The 13,779-nt window shown below is 38.3% G+C and overlaps 2 protein-coding genes across 5 annotated transcripts in view; one reads left to right on the top strand and one right to left on the bottom strand.

The window, feature by feature from the left end:
* The window catches only part of rhbdd1 (rhomboid domain containing 1), a 39,447-nt gene extending 31,629 nt beyond the window's left edge, over positions 1-7,818 (top strand). For 2 of the 3 annotated variants that reach the window (XM_006637977.3, XM_015361779.2), the window contains exons 7-8: positions 574-732; positions 6,558-7,818. In XM_006637977.3, coding sequence (XP_006638040.1) covers positions 574-732; positions 6,558-6,661 — 263 coding nt within the window. In that variant the 3' untranslated portion in view covers positions 6,662-7,818. Of the gene's footprint in view, positions 1-573; positions 733-2,217; positions 2,943-6,557 lie in introns of those variants that run through there. The other variant, XM_069197297.1, reaches the window with a different exon arrangement.
* Positions 7,819-9,598: 1,780 nt separating this feature from the next.
* col4a4 (collagen, type IV, alpha 4) overlaps positions 9,599-13,779 on the bottom strand; it is a 72,945-nt gene continuing 68,764 nt past the window's right edge. For both annotated transcript variants that reach the window (XM_069197295.1, XM_069197296.1), the window contains exon 47: positions 9,599-13,501. In XM_069197295.1, the coding sequence (XP_069053396.1) occupies positions 13,220-13,501 (282 nt within the window). In that variant the 3' untranslated portion in view covers positions 9,599-13,219. The remainder of the gene's footprint in view (positions 13,502-13,779) is intronic.

Below are 13,779 nucleotides of genomic sequence, written 5' to 3'. Positions count from 1 at the left end.
TCCTTGATTTGGAATTTACTTTAAATCTATATTTTACAATTAGTTTTTATTTTTTATTGTTTCCCAACATTGTCTAGAATAGTTCAGATGGGTAGCTGCGTCAGCATGCGTAGCTTGCAAAGGAACAAGTAATAGGTTTATTCCATGCTGAAAAGAGAAGACAGAAAACAACGTTTCGGGTGTGAAGCCTTCTTCAGGTGTGAGAAAGACAGGACAGACAGCAAAGATGAAATAGCACGGAAGAACAAAAGCTGGGAGAGGGGAGGAGGCAGGAGGGGCAGAGAGGCCACTCAGGAAGTGCAAAGTGGGGAAGAGTGAAGAAAAATTGCCTAGAATATGTAAATTATGTGTCAACAGAAACGCATAAATCGAAAGTAGCATTTAATAATGCAGTGCTTTTCGTTTAGTTTATGTTTTTGCTACCTGCACCATGGATTATTGGGTTGATTTGGCGAGACTGCTTGCAGGACAGTGTGGAGATCATGTATGTTAAAATATTTCAGAAGGAGAAATGTCTCTGATTAACTAAAAGAAATGAACAGGAAAACATTTTATTTTCCTTCTGTCCTATAGGTTACAGTGGTTACCGAGGTCAGAATCAATCCAGGCCTTACGGAAACAACAATTCTGCCCAGGCCTATGGCCATCCTTCATGGTATGACACATATACAGGAGGACTGAGCGAAGAGGAGCAGTATGAAGCCGCTCTCAGAGCTAGCGTGCACCAAAGGGGTAAGTGTCTCCTTTAATCTAGCACAAAGGCAAGAAATTGGAACACGACGGAACTAGCATCTCTCCTTTAGGTGCTTTAAATAACCACCAATTCTTCTCAAAGTATTTTACAGTCCTGTGGACATGGACTGTAATTAATCAGCTTCACGCGGAAGCTGTGCTTTTCCAGTTTGGCCCCATCTGTGCTTTTCACAAGAGTCAGTAAAGTAAAGGAGAAATGAAGGAGATGGGTGGGCAAGGTTCCTTCTGAAACAATAAAGTTCGATAAATTTAAAATCATAGACCGATGAGTCCCAGGCTGAAATGAACAAAGAACTGAGATAGTGTTTTTTTTTTATTATTTTTGGCTCAGGCACACTTACGCCTGTCTTTTGGTTTACAAATTGTAGGAAAAGTTCATAAGTCTGCCCACTCGTTGACTTTAATAGTATTTTGGCTGTGTTTCACAGCAGACCTGTTGTAAAGTAGCAGTGCCTCAGGGCAGTAACTGCCTCGTTTTGTTTAGATTTGCTACCAAGTTCATTTCCTATGGTCCTTTGATTGCTTCCTTTTTGTGCAGAACAATGGAATTTATTAGATTTTGTTTCCCATGGAAGTTTTTTTAAACTTTTTTTAAAAAATATGTATTGCTGACTTAATCAAATCTAGTTCAACTACTGGTGCTGCTGTAATAGGTTAATCCGCACATTAGGTTAATTTTTAGTAAGGGCCTTATATTTGTATTAAGCTGCAGAGAGAAGATTGTTATTATCTTACAAATACTTAACCCTCAAAACAAAAAAACCCATTAAAAATATTAATCCTTCAAAATCCTAAAATTTCTTCACTTGCCTTCTGCTCCTGTCAGATTTTTGGTATAAAAGATCATATCAGTGAAACAAAACTCTAGTCTAAAATGTCTAAATTTATGGTATGTAGATTAGAATACATTAGGGTATTGAACAAAGCAAAGCAATCACAGATCAACTCATTTTCAGTTTTAACTGATTAAATAAGACTGTGTTTAGCAATACAGTGTAAGTTGTTTATGCATATGTAACCATAGTGTCAGTTCCTGATCCCCCATGCTACTGTAGAAGCAGATGTGTTAGAGTTCATGTTGAAGGACTTCTTTCACAGCTGGTAAATCAAATACCTCACCAGAATTTTTGCATTGTCTGCCTTTTGAAGTATCAGCACTACAGCGTTCTCATCAAATTCAATTTTAACAGTAAATTACATTTAGGCTGAGCAGAAGGTCTGTGCTCCAGGTCAGGGCTAAGATTATCTGTATGGCTCCCAGGCAGCTTTGGCACCAGCAAACATATCATATAATTCACAATTCTATTACACCTTGACTTTCCAAAATATCCATCATAATGCTGGTCTGGAATCTGATAAAGAGAGAGACCAAATGTTGTTGTTACATTTTTCGATATTTTTTGTTTGTAAAAGATGTGTCCAGCAAGCCTAAATGTTCACATGTACACTGTGGTTGTGTTGCAGGACCTGGTTGTGAGGAATAACCTGGTTGTGTAGCAGGACCTGGTTGTATCACAGACCCTGGTTGTGTTGCAGGACCTGGTTGTGAGGGATCACCTGGTTGTGTAGCAGGACCAGGTTGTACTGTATCTCAGACCCTTGTTCTGAAGGATGCCCTAGTGGCACTTGGCCAGTTTTACACCCTCAGTTGGAGAATACCAACCATTGTTGGCTGTTGACATGGCCCATATTGGAACAAGTACTCTCTGCTCCGCTGGGCCCAGCCTATCTTCTGGGAGCCTGTCCCATTGGAGCCAGTTGGCATATCATGAACTTGTGTTTTAAAGTTTTAAATCTTCTTTTTAGTGCTGTGTTGCAGTGCTGAATATGGTCATTAAACATGCTATTTTATTTGCCATTTGTCTTCCTTCATTCTGTTGTTTCCTATCATACTTAAACATGAAACTTATGAAGAAGTGCTATTTAATGATTAAGTAATGGCAATTAAACATATAATAGGTTTTTGAGTTGTTGCTGAATTCTCTCATTCTGATTTCTGTTCATTTGGGGGGCGTCACTTGCAACATGAAAATAAATTTGGAACTGAAAATATAAAAACATATAAAAATGAATGTTGTGACACAATCTAATATAGCGTTTACTTTTAGACTAAACTCTTTTACAGTTTTCTTCCTTGCTAACTCCTGTGCCTTGCGCAGTTACTACATAAAGGGAAAATAATCACTGTGGCACTGTAAAAAGGAATATTTAAAGACAATCTTTTTTCTGACTGATCACTTTTGTCTGCAGTCTGCACATGTGGTTAGATTCCTGAAATGAAATGTATTTATTAAGTGTTATTCAGAATCTTTTTGATCCCTCATCTTTGGAGCCAGCTCTGTATTTAAAGTTTCATTCAAAGCTGGACCCAAAGACCTGGCATTTATTACCCACCTTTGTTTCACAAGAGAAACAGTCTTCAAGGCACAGGGCACCTGCTTGTCTTTTCTAGCCACATGACTGGGGGGGGTTATTCCGGTTCTAATAAGCAATTAGCTGGTTCTTCCTAATCATTTAGCTTGCATAATGAGATAAATGAACTACAGCCATTTCTGAGGATGTCTGTTGATTAAAAGCTTGCATATGGTTATTGTTGATGAGGAAAAGTCCTTTATTTAATCTCAATGTTGAAGTCTTTTTTTCCAATAGTGAACAATTTTATTGTGGTAATGCTGCTTTCAAAATAATATTTGGTCAAGGGAGCTCAGTGGTTTCCTTTGTAATCCACAGGCCAGTTATTTGACAATAACATGTTGTACAGTATGTCTGAAGACAAAGGGAAGAATCAAGAATTAACAGTAAAGGCAATTAGTTTGGAGTGCATTAATTAATTGTAATTATGAACACCAAATTAGTGGATTCCTGATGATGAGACAGATTTAGCATCTGTATTGTTTTGCCATCTGTAATGTTTAATTATAATATAGAGGATAGGGAATTCCAAAGAGAATTGATTAATATTCTGTAATTATCGAGCAATGCATTGATGTCACATTAGTAGAATGCACTGTAATAAAAAAACTTTATATACCTTTAAAAGTGTTTTTCTGGTTGCTTAACAGAACAGTGAGGGGCACATAGAGCCAGTTAAATAAAAGCCCTTCTAAAAAAGAACGTTTTGAGTCTTAAATTGAAAGAGCTCAGGGAAGGTGACTCATTAGGGAATGAGTTTCTGAGCTTTGGGGCATAACAGGAGTAGGCCCTGTCACCCAAAGAGTGTAGACGGACTTGTGGAGACCTGAATTAGAGGAGCAGAGGTTGCAAAGTGAGGAGCAGGATGATAGAGACTCAGAAAGGTGTTGAAGTGCCATGGCCTGCAGAGCCTAATACAGTAGGTGAGCATGAGAATTTGGAAGTTGACACAAAACTTGACAGTAGAGCCACTGTAAGTGTTGTTTCCTTCATGAAGGATCACTTACCATCACTGACATGTTATCACTTCATTTAGGAGTTGACAGCCATACAGTATCAGTAGCTATATCGAGATAGAAGCTGAGGCCTGAGTCGGTACTGTAGGCTGAAAACATTTTAAATACAAAATCTGTCATCATTAGGAATGAATGGTAAGCTGGCAGTATGATGTATAAAAATAAAAAGTATAGAGCTTTTTTAAATGTTTTGTCAAGAATAATGAATACAAAAGAAAATGAACATAAATAAAAACTAACATGAGTAATATTTTCTGTTCAGCCCTTGCATAGTGGAAATTCTGTTCATATGGGTAGTTTGGTGCAGAAACAAAGGGAAGAAAGCTCATCATTTTCTTTATGCTCAAATACTTAATATCGTAATTTGTTCCAAAGGCAGTGGTGACCACACAATTATTTAAGAAAGAAGATGATATGCTTCCCTCTGCAGGCACTGTTGGACCCTTCCAATCCATCTAATTGCGGAAAGGTGTTTCATCATCAGCGTTATTGATGAGCAGGAGTATTAAATTAACAGAAAAGGCTCTTATTGTATTTCAATACTGCTGTAGATGAGATAGTCTTCTGTTTAAAAGCTGTGCTTGACAATTTGGTAAACGTGTAAAGTATGTTACAAAAATAGTTTGTTTTTTTTTGCTGGACCACACATTTAATCCCTTCCCACCATAAAAATCAAGAATCCATCCATTATTATCCCTAATTATAGATTGTCCTTCCATTGGGTTCAGTTTGAATTTATTTCATTATTAGCTTGTTAGTCTTGTGCTCAATACTACTTAACTGAGGGCACAACCCATACACGTATTAACAAATTAATTAATAATTGTGTCTTCCCCATACCTCAGTTCAAACCCAGTGTCATTTGGTCACATCACTCTAGAAACGGTATTTCTAATTGATCAGTCAAATAATTATCCTGTTGGTAAATATATACTTGTTAACATGTGTTTTTAAATGGAAATGATTCTGCCACTGCATGTCAGTTGAAGACTGTGTATCAGTTCAACTGTGGTTTGCAATGTCCCAGTGAGTGTTATCATAGAAGTACACCATGGGTCACTGACAGAGCAGGCACAGCTGAGGTGATATATACCATATGCTTGTTTTATTCTTTTTAAATTGCCACTTCAAACACACAGCACACATGTTGTGTAACCATAAGTGGCAAGATTTTTCCATGGGGGTATGTAATTGAACATTTTTCATCCATTTTTGGATCACCATACAGTGCTTTGAAAGTGCACGTGTTTCATTTGTGATGCAATACATATCAGAGTTTTGGAAAACAATGAAGGTTCAGTGAGAGTGCTTTGGGTACATGAGACCAAGCTCTCGAACAGGGAGAGTGGTACCTCATTGTTATGCAGGACGCTGAACAAAATCAGGTTGAGCTTCTGTTTTCATCCATGGATTAACACCATTCCAAAGGCTTTTTTCACTCTGCTGCCTATTTTATACTGACTAAAGTGTCACACAGAAACTGCCAGAGTTAGGAACTAATCCCTTGCCTGACTGCAAATCCAGTCAGACAATACCAAAGTACATATTCCACAGTGTGCCTGCTTCTGCTGAGTTTACATGTGTTTCATAACAACAAAAATCTGCTTACTAGACAGATGCGTTTGGAAAAATTGGGCTGTATTTTTCTCCAGTTGTGCTGGAGTTTGTATTTGGAGTTGGTGCCATCTGCTGGATTTATTCCCCACTTTTCCATTACAATATTCTCCCTTATTTAGTTCAAAGTATTTTGTTCAAAATTGGAATTTAACTTGGATAAAATGTGAAATTTAATTCCAAGATCAAGTCAGGAAGTCTTGATTTTAATAAAACTTTACACTTTTTCTTTTAAAAAAAATCTGGTAATGTTGTTGCTTATTCTGAATTCCAGTGCCCGTTCTCCGTGTTCTGCCATAAAAAATAAAAATTGCCACTTAGGATCTTTCCTTGTGGTAATCCAATATTTATACTAGCTCCCTTTCAATTTCTTTGTAATGTTAATTATAACTCTGACAGGTTGTTATTTTAGGGGGATGAGGTACTTAAAGTTAATGTTCTGCCTTTTGTTTTGGACTAGAATTCAGGCTCTTCTGGAAGGTCTGATTGGCCACAGTTGGAAGACAGGTGTAGATCATCCAGAATGAAATTTGCAATATTGTTTATTGTGGATGCTGAAATCAGCTCCTCTGAGGCTATGTGTTAATAGTGTTTTTCTTTGACCAATTTGCATGTGGTAGTTGTAGAAATAGTATTGTGTGTTTCAAAATGTCTGTGTCTGGTTACTGTTCTGTAAGTTATGTTTTGTTTTATGACAAGGGGTAATGTTTTCTCTTTCCTACCTTTAGTTGGATAACAAGTCTTTCTCAACTTTTTGTTTAGGTGGCTACCAAGAGGGAAGGCCTCCATATGGCTTTAATATCCCACCACAGTCATCGACTGCAGAAGAGATAAGACATAGAAGACTGAACAGATTTGCAAGGTGAAGAAGAGGACATTTAAGTGTCTATGAACAATAAATGGGTTGTGTGTGTTTTTGATATAAATTACAAGCTGACAGATGTTGAGTAAAAAGTGTGCTTGAGTATTTCTTTCAGTTATTACAACATTGAACCAAAAAAAAAACACTTATCTCTGCAGATCTCTGTTGCCTGCCTGTACCAGCTAATAGTTTGCATTTTATTATGCGAGAGAGGGATATATAGGATAGTTGCAATAAATAGACGTAGCTGCGATTTGGCCGGCACTATGTTGGAGCTCATGCCAGTCAACCAAGTAATAAGACGTTTGTGGACATATGTGTATATTGTATGTGTGTTCGTGACCTGTAATATACCAGTGATGTACAGATAACTGGAATTTCAAAGATACAAGTTCAAAGCCTGCCATCAGTTTAAACCTGAGTGTTCATGTTTTTTTACAGTAGTGACTGGATGAGTGTGAAGAACAAATCAGCATGAATAATTCAATTTTATTTAGTAGCAATGTTAAAAAAAACTAAATTTTCTAAAAAAGCCAGGAGCCTCTCCTTTACTTTCAGGTCTTAGTGCAAGGTGAAGACAGCGCATATTCTAAAGTGGAAACATATATCATTAAGTTGTTTGCTCTACATAGATCATGACAGAGTAATTTTACAACATTTATGAAAATAGCTTACATTGGCAGATTTCTAAACCTGTTAATTGCTACTTATAACTACATTATAAGTAGTTATTTCTTTCTTTAAAAGATGGGAGACTGTTTTGGGGTGTGAGGTCATGCAGTTTACACTTTCTAAGTACATACTATAGGAAGAATTGTTAACACAGAAGTAGCCATTACATTTCCATCACCAATCGATAACCATACAATGAACTGGCAAGGTACCCAGATATAGACACTGTATTAATGTTTTCTTATTGTGCCTTATGGGTTATAAGGGCTTTATACATGAATTTGCATCACCTTAAAAAGTATTACTAGAAACTGTTTACACTGTCAAAATTTGTTCATAAACTGTTAAATAGTAGTTAATAATGGGGTTTTCAATCAACCATTCTAGTTTGATATTCTTTGTAACTGAAAATGTAAAAAAAAATAAATGTACGTTTTTTAATTTTACATAAAAAGAATTGGTTTAATAAATTTTCTGACCTAAAATCCATGACCAAGTGGTGAGATGTACAAGTGTTCTTGTGTGATTCTTTGTGGATGAAGAAAAGGAATTTGGCTTGTTAAAGAAAACGCATATCATTTACAGAGTGTTACATTATCACAATCAGTGATGAAAAACTTAGGCTTTGCATAATGGCATTTATTTTTCATGGACAATAATGATGATAATGAATACAGTATACAATGGTAGCATTTCCACTATATTCTCAACTGTTCTCTTGTTTTCATGCAGAGAAATAACTCAGGAAAATTTCCTGACATTATCCACTTGATGAATGCTTCAATGCTGTCTGCTTAATTTTTGTTTATGTATGCTCAACAGTTTAAATGGTTATTGAAAATTCAAGCGATTACCAGTATGCTGATTATTAATATTTTTGGGCTTCCCTTCAGTTTCTCAACCAATATTAGCACTCAAATGAGCACAGTTTGAGCTTCATTATCCCAGTTTAGAGCCTGGTTCATGTTAGTAGCTGACTGTGACCTGGGATCCCTGAAGCAGTAACACACAAATGGTTGAATGTCGCTGGGGTTAGGGTGGATTATCGGCCAGGGGTCTTTCAGTGGTCCTGTGGTCGGTGAGGAATGTGCTTTTTCTGCTTCTTTGCCAGCAGTTTTATCACCCTGCAGCTCACAGCTGGCAGTCAACTGAAGCTAAGCAGCTATGTTGGTCAATACCTGGATGGGAGACCTCCTGGGAAAAGCTAAGGTTGCTGCTGGAAGAGGCATTAGAGGGGCCAGCTTGGGGTGCTCACCCTGTGGTCTGTGTGGGTTCTAATTCCCCAGTATTGTGATGGGGACGCTATACTGTAAAATGGCGCTGTCCTTCGGATGAGATGTGAAACTGAGGTCCTCACTCTCTGTGGTCACTAAGAATCCCAGGATGTTTCTGGAAAAGAGAAGGGGTGTTACCCCGGCATCTTGGCCAAATTTCCCATTGACATTCACCAATCATGGCCTCCTACTAATCCCAATCTATGAACTGGCTTCATCACTCTGCTCTCCTCCCCACTGATAGCTGGTGTGTGGTGAGCGTTCTGGCGCTCTATGGCTGCTGTCGCATCATCCAGGTGGGTGCTGCACATTGGTGGTGGTGGAGGGGAGTCCCTGTTACCTGTAAAGCGCTTTGAGTGGAGTGTCCAGAAAGCTCTAAGTGGAAGGAATTATTATTATTAATTATTTTTGTCCAATCAGAGCCAAACCTGTGGTAGGGGATAGCGCCGCCTGTGAGACATAAGAAGACAAGCGACTTGAAGATGGGTTACTGGGTTAGTAACTGCGAGCCCTGATGTGAAAATCACACAACTGGCTATTCCAAATCAGATGACAACAATATGTAGCCTATGTGTGTTTGCATACATTTAGTGTCGACCTATATAAGGATCCTCTCCCCCTTCCCTCTTCTTCAAGTCTGCCAGCCTGTTGTCAGGTGCCCTTGATCTTTGTCGATGGAGTTATGCCTCCTATGTCTTCCATTCAGGGTTTTTTCTCTCTTGCCTCCAAGCCACTGCCCAACTTGCCACACCCCCTGTGTCCTTCCTCTCCACATGTCCGTACCATCACACTAGTGCCTCCCTGCACCATCTCTGCAATGTTAAAACACTTTTGTTTTTGGATCATTAATACCTGAAGAAACGGAGTTATTTATTAAGATCAGGTCCTACAAACGGTATGTAGCAATGACAAAACAGCCTAATCACATATTATGGCAACATCTGACAAAGTACAAATTAATCTTTTTTATGTATCACTTACAATTGAACAGACAAAACTAGAAAATCCATTATTTTTATTAGCACTTGCAACCAACAGGGGGTATTACTGTTAAAGTCACAGGCTATTAGCATGTACAGTATGTCCACTGCTGGAAGCAATACAAGCTGTATGCAGGCTTTGCACCAGGTTACAGATGTTGGGATTCTGTCCCATTTATCTTATAGAGCCTGGGCAAGTATGTGCCCTTTTTCTGGTCTCCTGGCTCTAGATACCCCATGCAATCCCAGCTCATCACATAAATATCCAATGGAGCACAAGTGATTCTGCAATAAAGTCCCTTAGGGCATATATGGCATAGGGAGTTCATTTTAATTAACAGTATAGGTTGGAATTCAAGAAGCTTAAATGTAAAGAAGACATTAATACTCAAAATAAGCATAAGGTCTGCAATTTTACTTTTTAAAATTAGTTTTCTCCACATATCTTTCAAACGTTTTTGAACACCGATCCCTATATCATTTTACGTTTAAGGAATAGCATCTCAAAATTCTATACACTGATTCAGAATCACACAGATTATACAAATAATGTTTTAGTTGTGTTCTTCCATATGGTAAATGAAGTACAACTGCCTTTTCAAAGAAGCCTAAAATAAACTCCACCTAAATAAATATTTGCATTATAAATATACTACTTGGGTTTAGCCAGTGCAAACTTATTCACAAAATACACTGACAAATACAAAAGATATTGCATTTGGTACTGGACAAAAGACTTTTGGTGGTCTTTAAATGTACATGTAAGTAATGTTTACCTGTATAATGATTACTTTTATCCTCGGAGTAGAGTTAACAAATTACATGTTTACAGTATGTCCATGCACTTAATACAACATCAATGTTAAAATGGCCACTCTGAAAGGTAAAACAACTGTCCGGGTGAGGTAAACTTAAATATAAATTCTAATTGTTTTTGGTTTCTGGTATTATAAGTCTAAGAAGATTGTCATGTATGGTACAGTATCATTATAATCCAAATCACTTTAAATACAAGCAGGAAAGCCAGAGACATTACTTTTGAAACATTTTCAAGGGAGCTATAAGGGGTGAGTAGTTTAATTTCTTTCATTAAAAAATATGTAAGCTTATTAAGAGAAAAACATGGCATTAGTATGAGACATTGGATTAGTGCCTGATAATATCACCTTGTTTTGCAATAATGATTGTGCTATTTTGCATGAAAATTGCATTATAAGATAATGCTGCCAAAACACTACCATAAACTGGATTATTGACAACATTATTTTGTTGGCTGGCACTGGGTAGTTGCTCAGTACCTCAGTAAAACTCCATTTTACTGTACTAACCTGAATGCTTGTGATACTGTATTTAAACACAATAGTGTATGCTTTAGGGGGTTGAAGCTGTTTAGGTTTCTTACTTTTTACAGATAGATTCATGTTATATCTGTACACAAAACATTTTTTTTCTAGTTTGCTCTCTCTGTGTTGTCTATTTACATGTTTTAGAACAGAAATTTAGGATGTGCACCTTTCTCAAACATGCCATGATGTGTTTAACAGGAATTTTATTATTTCTCAAGGTCACAAACGAGAGGAGGCTGTTTGGCACTTCTGGTCCATTCAGTCTTGTTAGTTGTGAATTGATTAAGGGGTATCCTCCAGTCATTTTGTGAAAGTCTGGTGGCCCATAACAGACTGGCAAATATAGTTGTGAATTAACTGTTTATCTTATATTACATTTGTGTTGTAGCCACGTTGCATCTGCATTGTAATGTTGCTGGGTGCATTACTAAAAGTACAGTCTAAGGAGTTTCACAACCACAGCATCATTACCTTGAAATAATTCATTAATATTGTGAAACAGCACTGTATTGCTTTGTAATAAAGCAGCAAGGTTTTGAAAATACACAATTATTAACTCCATATTGACTCTCTGCTGCACAAAACTACCATAAGAACCTGTGCAGCATTCTGCTTGTATATATGACAGCTATTTTTGTAGGTTTCATGATGAATAGTCTGGAACAAACTGAAGCAAGATAAGCAAATTTGTTTGCTTCTTTGAGCATATGCCCTTCCAGACTAAATGAGCTTGGAAAGAGGTGATATTGTACCCCTTTAATACAGTATGTGTAGTAAGGTTTGTAGCTAAAATAATGCACTAATTTACAGACAGCAGTTTAGTTAAATCTGTTTGGTCTAGACGAAGGCTGTCATTGTCAGAGCTTAGCCTCTAAGAGATCTGAATCTTAGGTGGCCATTGCTTAGCAGTAACCAAAAGCCATTAATACCTACTTGGTTATACAGTTTCACTCTCTTTTTACCCCATGCAATCTCAAGGCCATATATGTGGGGTCTTTATAAGCAGGTGTCTCCAATTTAGCTCCTGAAGGTCAGTACGCCTGCAGATTTTCATTCCAGGTCAGTTCCTAGATGACTTAATGAATTAATGACATGAATGCACATGAAATCTTACAACCCTTTATATGCTAGTACTCTGAAAAGACTATAAAACCCACAAACCCACAGACAAACTGGCTCTCTGCAACCAGAAGTGGGGACCCAGCCTATAGAATACAGGTGCACAACTCCAGTCCCCAGGTATCGCAGGCCTTCCCACACACGGTTTCCCCTGTCTCTTTTAATCATTTGCAGGCATTTGATAAGCTAACAACAACTTCATTTAGGCCATGAAGTGCTGAGATGGAGTGCCAACCCTGAATGAATGAAACTGAGACACTGCAGTCCTACAGGGATGGAGCTGTGTGTCACTGCTGCAGAGCCACATAGCTGTAATAACTCCTTACCCTGGAGGTGTTCTGGGTTTCATTGGCTCATTTAGCACTTTTCAAATATCTCCGCTCTTGAACAGGTGGAGAGAGCTCAGTTTAAGCATTTAATGAAGTCATTGAGAACTCCTTTGGAAAGAAAACGAGGAGGCAAAGGTGCATCATGCCAAGATGTTGGGAATGGATACTGTAGAGCAACTTGAGAACCTTTTCACACCATCTTAAGAGGGGATTAGTGTGTGACAAGTGAGTGGGTCAGTGAGTGTCCCAGAGGGGTTCTGAAAAAGTACATATTCTATGTAAGAGCAGAGACAGACCTCTTACAAGTTATTGTTGGGCCCGTATTGTCACAATGACTTGTTAATTCTTATGTTATTGATCAAAACTACAGCCTTTATATGTTAAGGGCTATGAGCTCTTGTGGGTCTGTAGGCCAAGGAGTGAAGATCAGTTACTACATGGAGCAAATCAGTTGTGAATTGAATTGTCTTTAGAAACTCATGGTTTAATGAGTATTAGGGATTAGGTCTGCAGACCACCCGCCTAGAAACTGGCCATGATGCTGTGCTCTAGGGGTAGAAGTAAGGAACAGGGCTTTAACATTTTCATTTAACCTGCATCACTTTGATCACTTACATAACGGGTAGATTTCAGGTCAGAAAACCTAATAAAGATACAAAGATACATTCTTTGTATCCTTGTGTTTTCCAGGTGAAAATCAAATACTATTTTTTGCTTCAGATAAAATGAAACCGCACATCAACAACTGTTAGGAGCTGTTTGGTTTTTAAAAAATTGTTCAGTGCTCCATTGCACACTTGTAGTGGGGACACTACAGTATGTCGCTTCTGGGAACTGGCTGCTTAGGAGGAGATGGGCGGCTGTTGTTCCTTTAGGCACACATTACACTTGCTTGTTCTTTCGCGGGTCTCCTTTTCCTCTTTAAGAACTTCAGTCTTAGGGCTACTGGCGAACTCCTCCTCTGGGTTGATCCTAGTCATCCAGAAACTGTTCTTTGTGTTGAAGTAATGGCAGGTTCCTCGGGCTCCCTGGCACTCGATGAAGGGTGTAGAGCGGAAGTCCCTGAGACAGCTTCCCGGTGAAGTCAAAGGCTGTCCTCCTCCCTCGTCTCCGGCTCCAGTTTGCTGGGAAAGAGGCAGCAGATGTTAAAACCTCTTGAGTGTACACAGTTTTAGATGACCAGAAGTGAACAGTAATTGTATCCATCCATCCATTTTCTAACTGCTTTATCCAATGCAGTGTTGTGGGGAAGTGGGAGCCTATGCCAGCAAGCAATAAGGCAGGATACACCCTGGACAAGACGCCAGTCCATCGCAGAACACACTCAGACGCGGACACAGTCACACACATACCCAGACTAGGTCCAGTTTTAACAGAACCCAGTTAACCTATGATGTAATTG

The sequence above is a fragment of the Lepisosteus oculatus genome, chromosome 13, assembly GCF_040954835.1.
Source record: "Lepisosteus oculatus isolate fLepOcu1 chromosome 13, fLepOcu1.hap2, whole genome shotgun sequence".
Taxonomy (NCBI): domain Eukaryota; kingdom Metazoa; phylum Chordata; class Actinopteri; order Semionotiformes; family Lepisosteidae; genus Lepisosteus; species Lepisosteus oculatus.
Note: the sequence above shows the minus strand (reverse complement) of the source record. Positions and strands in the feature narration are given on the sequence as shown.